This window comes from Penaeus vannamei, chromosome 18 (genome assembly GCF_042767895.1).
Source record: "Penaeus vannamei isolate JL-2024 chromosome 18, ASM4276789v1, whole genome shotgun sequence".
NCBI classification, from domain to species: Eukaryota; Metazoa; Arthropoda; class Malacostraca; order Decapoda; family Penaeidae; genus Penaeus; species Penaeus vannamei.
Window position 1 is genome coordinate 31,950,369 of NC_091566.1, and position 9,080 is coordinate 31,959,448.

At 47.1% G+C, this 9,080-nt stretch overlaps 1 protein-coding gene across 1 annotated transcript in view; it reads left to right on the forward strand.

Annotated features, from left to right (window-relative positions):
• LOC138864740 (nucleoside diphosphate-linked moiety X motif 17-like) overlaps positions 1 to 9,080 on the forward strand; it is a 25,952-nt gene that overhangs the window by 8,139 nt on the left and 8,733 nt on the right. The window contains exons 2-5 of the mRNA XM_070133144.1: positions 1,459 to 1,740; positions 3,021 to 3,216; positions 4,862 to 5,070; positions 5,552 to 5,675. Coding sequence (XP_069989245.1) covers positions 1,480 to 1,740; positions 3,021 to 3,216; positions 4,862 to 5,070; positions 5,552 to 5,675 — 790 coding nt within the window. The 5' untranslated portion in view covers positions 1,459 to 1,479. The remainder of the gene's footprint in view (positions 1 to 1,458; positions 1,741 to 3,020; positions 3,217 to 4,861; positions 5,071 to 5,551; positions 5,676 to 9,080) is intronic.

Consider the following 9,080-nt stretch of genomic DNA (forward strand, 5'->3'; position numbering starts at 1 on the left):
CTTCCTCCTCCCTACTCTGTCCCAGCCCCTCCCTCCCTTCCTTCTCCCTACTCTGTCCCAGCCCCTCCCTCCCTTCCTCCTCCCTACTCTGTCCCAGCCCCTCCCTCCCTTCCTCCTCCCTACTCTGTCCCAGCCCCTCCCTCCCTTCCTTCTCCCTACTCTGTCCCAGCCCCTCCCTCCCTTCCTCCTCCCTACTCTGTCCCAGCCCCTCCCTCCCTTCCTCCTCCCTACTCTGTCCCAGCCCCTCCCTCCCCTCCTTCTCCCTACTCTGTCCCAGCCCCTCCCTCCCTTCCTCCTCCCTACTCTGTCCCAGCCCCTCCCTCCCCTCCTTCTCCCTACTCTGTCCCAACCCCTCCCTCCCTTCCTCCTCCCTACTCTGTCCCAGCCCCTCCCTCCCTTCCTCCTCCCTACTCTGTCCCAGCCCCTCCCTCCCTTCCTCCTCCCTACTCTGTCCCAGCCCCTCCCTCCCTTCCTCCTCCCTACTCTGTCCCAGCCCCTCCCTCCCTTCCTCCTCCCTATTCTGTCCCAGCCCCTCCCTCCCTTCCTTCTCCCTACTCTGTCCCAGCCCCTCCCTCCCTTCCTCCTCCCTACTCTGTCCCAGCCCCTCCCTCCCTTCCTCCTCCCTACTCTGTCCCAGCCCCTCCCTCCCTTTCTCCTCCCTATTCTGTCCCAGCCCCTCCCTCCCTTCCTTCTCCCTACTCTGTCCCAACCCCTCCCTCCCTTCCTCCTCCCTACTCTGTCCCAGCCCCTCCCTCCCTTCCTCCTCCCTACTCTGTCCCAGCCCCTCCCTCCCTTCCTCCTCCCTACTCTGTCCCAGCCCCTCCCTCCCTTCCTCCTCCCTACTCTGTCCCAGCCCCTCCCTCCCTTCCTCCTCCCTACTCTGTCCCAGCCCCTCCCTCCCTTCCTCCTCCCTACTCTGTCCCAACCCCTCCCTCCCTTCCTTCTCCCTACTCTGTCCCAGCCCCTCCCTCCCTTCCTCCTCCCTACTCTGTCCCAGCCCCTCCCTCCCTTCCTCCTCCCTACTCTGTCCCAGCCCCTCCCTCCCTTCCTTCTCCCTACTCTGTCCCAGCCCCTCCCTCCCTTCCTCCTCCCTACTCTGTCCCAACCCCTCCCTCCCCTCCTTCTCCCTACTCTGTCCCAGCCCTTTCCTCCCTTCCTCCTCCCTACTCTGTCCCAACCCCTCCCTCCCTTCCTTCTCCCTACTCTGTCCCAACCCCTCCCTCCCTTCCTTCTCCCTACTCTGTCCCAGCCCCTCCCTCCCTTCCTTCTCCCTACTCTGTCCCAGCCCCTCCCTCCCTTCCTCCTCCCTACTCTGTCCCAACCCCTCCCTCCCCTCCTTCTCCCTACTCTGTCCCAGCCCCTCCCTCCCCTCCGTCTCCCTACTTTACCCCAACCCCTCCCTCCTTTCCTCCTCCCAACCCACCCCCACTACCCACTCTCACCCTCTCTCCCGGGCAGGTCGTTCCGGCAGGCGAGACGATGTCGGATCCGCCCTTCCGTCGGGTCGTCGTCCACACCCGACGGGACCGAACGAAACCCTTCCAGCCGGCGGAGTTCGACCAGTGCCTCCTCGACCACTTCGGGATCAACGACGACTTCGGGAAGCTGGAGTGTTTCATGGCCGACGGGACGGTGTACCTCCAGCCCCCTCCGAAGTCCCCGTCGGCCGGTTCCTCTTCTTCCTCGTCTCAGCAGAGCCAAAGGAAGGACATACCGAGGGATCTGGCCTATAGGTTCCAGGTGGGTTCCTCAAGAAGGGGCGTGGGATTGAGGGGGGGGAGTGGGTTCCTCAAGAAGGGGCGTGGGGTGGGGGGGGGAAGTGGGTTCCTCAAGAAGGGGCGTGGGGTTGGGGGGGAAGTGGGTTCCTCAAGAAGGGGCGTGGGGTTGGGGGGGGGGGGGGGAGTGGGTTCCTCTAGAAGGGGCGTGGGGTTGGGGGGGGAGTGGGTTCCTCAAGAAGGGGCGTGGGATTGGGGGGGGGGAGTGGGTTTCTCAAGAAGGGGCGTGGGATTGAGGGGGGGGAGTGGGTTCCTCAAGAAGGGGCGTGGGGTTGGGGGGGGGGAGTGGGTTCCTCAAGAAGGGGCGTGGGATTGGGGGGGGGGAGTGGGTTCCTCAAGAAGGGGCGTGGGGTTGGGGGGGGGAGTGGGTTCCTCAAGAAGGGGCGTGGGGTTGGGGGGGGGAGTGGGTTCCCCAAGAAGGGGCGTGGGGTTGGGGGGGGAGTGGGTTCCTCAAGAAGGGGCGTGGGGTTGGGGGGGGGGGAGTGGGTTCCTCAAGAAGGGGCGTGGGGTTGGGGGGGGGGAGTGGGTTCCTCAAGAAGGGGCGTGGGGTTGGGGGGGGGGAGTGGGTTCCTCAAGAAGGGGCGTGGGGTTGGGGGGGAAGTGGGTTCCTCAAGAAGGGGCGTGGGGTTGGGGGGGGGGAAGTGGGTTCCTCAAGAAGGGGCGTGGGGTTGGGGGGGAAGTGGGTTCCTCAAGAAGGGGCGTGGGGTTGGGGGGGGGGAAGTGGGTTCCTCAAGAAGGGGCGTGGGGTTGGGGGGGGGAAGTGGGTTCCTCAAGAAGGAGCGTGGGGTGGGGGGGGGGCGTAGGGGATGTGTCCTTTGGGGGGGGGGCGCATATTGTGTACTGTGTATATTTGTTTGTTTTTTTGTGTGACAAAATATGTAATGTCTAGATATAATGCATATATTAATATGTCTAGGGACAGTGCGCATATCGATATATTTAGGTATAATGTATAGATAGATATGTTTAGGTTTAGTGCATGTATGATTTATATATGGTTAGACATACTGCATATAGTTTAGATGATATGACTAGTTATAGATATGCCTTCGTCATTGGTAAGGACATATTTCAAATTATGATGTAGAGTATACTAAAAGGAATTAAATAATTGTCATCAGAATAGAAAAGAACATTAACAATAATAAAACATATTAATCCAAAATGGCATAAATAAGGTTTAAACACCCACACACGACTTCCGGCATGACTCCAACCACCCACCCCCCTCCTCCCGCCCCACAGCACCCCCCCTTCTGCGCCATGCACAAGATGACCAAGGCGATGCGGGAGGATTTGCCGCCCGAAGTGAGAGACAGGGGCGTGGATGTGGGCGTCTGCATCGTCCTTGAGAGCGGGGATAGGCAGCTTTTGCTAACCCGTCGCGCCGCCCACATGAAGACTTTCCCTGGCGTGTGGGTTCCTCCGGGCGGGCATGTGGGTACGTGTGGATAAGCTGGGTAGAGACACCTTGTGAGATGTGAGATGTGTGGAGGTCTGAGTTTGTGAGAGTGTGTGTGTGTGTGTGTGTGTGTGTGTGTGTGTGTGTGTGTGTGTGTGTGTGTGTGTGTGTGTGTGTGTGTGTGTGTGTGTGTGTGTGTGTGTGTGTTTGATTGCGTGTGTGTTCTCAACGCATGACTTTTGTTGTTTGTTTGTTTCTTTTCCTGGGGCCTGATTCACTAACGGAATTATAATGGTAAAATCACCGGCTGACTAGTTACGATCGTTAAGAGACAGCGATGGTATTCACTAACAACTTACCATAAGTTACCATGGTAAATTTTACCAGTGGTCTGAGCAATGGTAAGTCTGCTGGTAACTTCAGGGGAGATGATTTCAATATTGACGCAAAGTTTTTTGTTTGAATAACACATAATTAGCATGATGACAAACACATATCACAACATGGATGTGGCGAGGAAATGCAAACTTTACGTGAAACTAGCAAGAATAAAATGCACACAAATTCTGTAAAACTATAGGCCGACCTAGACTGTAGTGTATGAATCGATAGATCTGTGAACTCATAGATTTCTTCTTCTCTGCCATAATTATTAGAAATTATACAGAAAAAATAACTCGCTGATACACAGACTGCCAATAACAACGTTAAATGAGTACAACAACTTGTGGCTGTTGGCACTTTGGCAAAGAACAACGAACACCAAACTGAGCATGAAATATTTCTTTTCATGTTAGATAAGTTTATTTATTTATTTTATTTATTTATTTATTTTTTTTTTTTCTTTTTTTTTACATATTCTTCAATGGTGTTTTCGATGTAACTATGAATTCTAAAATCTCTGTCGAACTCTGTTTACACGTTATGTGATTGGCCAAAGAAAATTAAATGATTATGTATGCCGCCTCCTGATTGCTGGAATTGCTATACCAGGGTCCTTTGTTGGCTTCAATTATAATGAACTGTTTTACAATTATAACTGCCAAGGCGAGTTACCATCTCTTTGTGAATCCCACTGGTAAACGTAATGGTATCTGACCGCTAGTAAATGCTTTACGATCGTATGTTAGGGAATCAGGATCCAGAAAAAAGACCTATAGAAACTGAAAAGAAACTAGAAATAAAAGAAAACGAAAATTACTCAATATCATCTGTATAATATGTTTTTGGTTATAGTCAGTTTTACGAAAATTCCTATTAAAGGAAAATCTATTTGTTAAAGGCAAAATTGCATGCTCCTTGTAGTATAATTCACCTATTCATGCGACCTTGATTTATTTTTTAATCTTGGATAAGTCTTCAAAACTAAAGAAAATGTACCAAGAATGAAAAGTAATAAACACATTTACACAGCAATCACAGAATATCTTTGAGTAAAAGACAATTTCTTTCTAACGTTCAAGAGGCTAAATTGAAGTGGAGCTACCTGGTTATATGTACCTTGGGCAACCTTTAGCCCTTTGCTGTCCCGCGTTCAAATCCCGCACTGCCTGTAAATGGTAATCCCAACCATTCCTTACACAGAGAGGATGATTTAGAAGCCAAAAACAAACAACCTAACACCCTAAGAACAACAACCACAACAAACGGAACTAAACTGAATAATCCTTACACCATTATCCAGAGGAGAGAGAGACCCTAGTGGGCGCAGGCCTAAGGGAACTCCGAGAGGAAACAGGCCTAAGACCCGAGGGCGTGTGTAGAGTCCTAGGGCTGTGGGAGAGCGTGTACCCGCCCGTGCTGTACATGGGCGAGCCGCGTCGACACCATCTCGTTGTTTATTTACATCTGAAGTGTGATTTGTCCACGGATGAATTACAACGGCTGCTCAAGGTTTGTGAACGGGCTCTCTTCTGATTGGGTAATTATCATTATTATTTTTTATTACTTTTATAATGATTATTCTCATTGTTATTATTATCACCATCATCATCTTTATTATTTTTATTTTTGTTGATATTATCATCAATATTATTTTTGTTATTGTTGCCATCATCATATTATTATTATCATTGTCATCATTTACATCAATGTTAGCATTTATTTTTTCTTGCTCCTGGAGGGATAATGATAAAAGCAATAATAATAGTAATGATAATGATAACACTAATAATAATGATAATGGTAATAGTCATGATGGTAATGATAATAGTCATGATAATGATAATAGTCATGATAATTATAATAATAATCATTATAACGATACTATTACTTCAAATAATAATAATGGGTTCAGTAAGCTATATGAAAGTGGAATCCCTGTTTATATCTATCTTGATCACCATTAAACCCTCTTTTTTCTCCATCCACGCAGCTGCAACACCAAGAAGTAGACGCTTGTGTATGGTTAACGAGAGAACTAGTTGAAGTCGTTGTTTACGGGTCGTCGCGTCGTCCGAGTGAACCCATTCCCATAACCCTAGTTAACAAGACGGGAGGTAGGTGTAAAGGTGTAGCGTTTTTTTTTTTTTTTTTTTTTTTTTTTTTTTTTTTTTTAGATAAAGGAACGGGAAGTAGTTTTATTTAATAGTAATGGGTTGAATGGGAGATGGGGTCAATGGTGTATTTAAAACAAGAGGATTTTACCAGTAGTTGTAATTGAATCTAGATAGAGTTTCATTCAACAATAAGGAATGTAATAAGTAGTTGGTTCAACGATGGTGAGTGTAACAGGAGAGAGTTCCATTCAATAATAATGAATGAAACAACTCCAGTAGTAAATTAAACACGAGATTTATTTGGTGATATTTCATGGAAAAAGATATAGGTCCAGCTATGGCGAATGAAACTGGAGGTAATATCAACGAGTAGGTAATATAAACAACAATGAATTAAATTGGTTTTAACAGTTGTAGATGTGGAATATCTTCCCTCACGCCATATCCGCTCATAAAAGTCCCGTCATGAATGTAGAGAGCATATGAATTGGCAAATGAAATATGAAATATCATCTAAAACAATTGTGGAATGTGGAATGCATTTCACATTATTTAAATAAATAGGAGTTAGGCCTAGTTTTTTAATGAAAGGGTACAGCCTGAGTGTTAGTGTAACTGAAGCAGTTCTAGTCCCGGGATGCATTACTATAACATTAGTGCACAAAGCAAAGTGTACTGAATATGATGGATATATTTGCGATTGCGAGTATAAAATGTATTCCTTTATCCGTAAGTGGGTAAAAAAATAAGTAAATAAATAAATAAATAAATAATAAAAATTAAATAAAGAAATAAAACAGTGAATGTGGAATGCATATGATAAGAATGGCTAAAATGGACGGTATTTTAGGCAATGGGGAATGTGGAATGCATTACAACAGTCCAGTATTATTAAACCAGAATTCCCCGAGTGGCGGATGTTTGAATCCACAACTGTTCGTGAACAAAACAATGAACAAAACAATGTGGAATGTGAAAATTATTACTATGATTTGGTGAATGAGACTGGGGGATGGCATAGTAGCAGGAATAGGAAATGATTCCTATAACTTCTTGTGGACAAAACACGTGATACTGTTGGTCAGCAAAGCAAATTTACGGAACTTGTGTATAAATTATGTTTTGATCACACTTTACACAAATCGTGAATATGTATTGAATATTGTTCCTATGTGATACTATATTCAAGGACAGCCAATGGTTAACGTTTGGAATGTTGACTTAGTATAATCCTGATATGGGGGGAAAACCATCAGGTGTACAGAGTTGCTGTAGAAAAAGAAAATAATATACGATGGAAGACTAACCTTGATTTTTTCCCCCAACCATCAGTGTATGTTATCATTTGTTTTATTATTAAATGTGGTTTATGCAGTGAGATTCGGTACTTGATGTCTTTAACAGATATTAATTTCCTTTTTTATAGAGGATGTTTTCGTTTCACTAACTTTCAGTGCTAAAAAAGTGATAAGAAAGAGATCGTTGAATACGCTCTCAGTTCAATTGCGTTTATCAAATATTTTGCTAATTTAAGCGATCATCTGTAACAAAAACATCGACATAATCACCTGAATGCACCACAATCATAATTAACTACATGTATTAACTTGGATATGCCGATACCCATGTCAAAGATGAAGATTTAAACTGACAAAAACATTTATTAAACGTATTATCGGACAAACGGTCTGAGAATCTCACTTGAACGCGCTTACCTCCGTCTGTCAGGTCTGGTTTATGGAGGGAAAAAGCGCCAATCAAACGCTGATATAATAAACTACTATAATTTCCTGTGCCCTGAATCACACGCGATGGTTCTCTGTCTCCCTCCGTTATCCGCGAAGACTCCGGCCTGTGATGCCATAACAACAACAACTCCGGCCTGTGATGCCATAACAACAACAACTCCGGCCTGTGATGCCATAACAACAACAACAACTCCGGCCTGTGATGCCATAACAACAACAACAACTCCGGCCTGTGATGCCATAACAACAACAACAACTCCGGCCTGTGCTGCCATAACAACAACAACTCCGGCCTGTGATGCCATAACAACAACAACTCCGGCCTGTGATGCCATAACAACAACAACAACTCCGGCCTGTGATGCCATAACAACAACAACAACTCCGGCCTGTGATGCCATAACAACAACAACAACTCCGGCCTGTGATGCCATAACAACAACTCCGGCCTGTGATGCCATAACAACAACAACAACTCCGGCCTGTGATGCCATAACAACAACAACAACAACTCCGGCCTGTGATGCCATAACAACAACAACAACTCCGGCCTGTGATGCCATAACAACAACAACAACTCCGGCCTGTGATGCCATAACAACAACAACTCCGGCCTGTGATGCCATAACAACAACAACAACTCCGGCCTGTGATGCCATAACAACAACAACAACAACTCCGGCCTGTGATGCCATAACAACAACAACTCCGGCCTGTGATGCCATAACAACAACAACAACTCCGGCCTGTGATGCCATAACAACAACAACAACTCCGGCCTGTGATGCCATAACAACAACAACTCCGGCCTGTGCTGCCATAACAACAACAACTCCGGCCTGTGATGCCATAACAACAACAACTCCGGCCTGTGATGCCATAACAACAACAACAACTCCGGCCTGTGATGCCATAACAACAACAACAACTCCGGCCTGTGATGCCATAACAACAACAACAACTCCGGCCTGTGATGCCATAACAACAACTCCGGCCTGTGATGCCATAACAACAACAACAACAACTCCGGCCTGTGATGCCATAACAACAACAACAACAACTCCGGCCTGTGATGCCATAACAACAACAACAACTCCGGCCTGTGATGCCATAACAACAACAACAACTCCGGCCTGTGATGCCATAACAACAACAACAACTCCGGCCTGTGATGCCATAACAACAACAACTCCGGCCTGTGATGCCATAACAACAACAACAACTCCGGCCTGTGATGCCATAACAATAACAACAACAACTCCGGCCTGTGATGCCATAACAACAACAACAACAACTCCGGCCTGTGATGCCATAACAACAACAACAACAACTCCGGCCTGTGATGCCATAACAACAACAACAATCTTACCGGGCAGATGCCCAATAACAACAACAACAACTGGCCCGGGTGCCAAAAAAAAGCGATGTCGACTCTCCAGACCTGGGCTTGGAGAGATCGCGCCCTTCTTGCCCCGAAAGGTGGCCCACGTTCAAACAACCTGGACGTAGTTAGGAAAGAGGGGGGGGGGAGGAAGGGGATGGTTTAGATTCCAAGAAGCAAGGATAGGTTCTATTTTCAGTCCCATTTATCGAGGCTAGTGTCTGCACCCCCCCCCCCTCTCTCTCTCTCTCTCTCTCTCTCTCTCTCTCTCTCCCC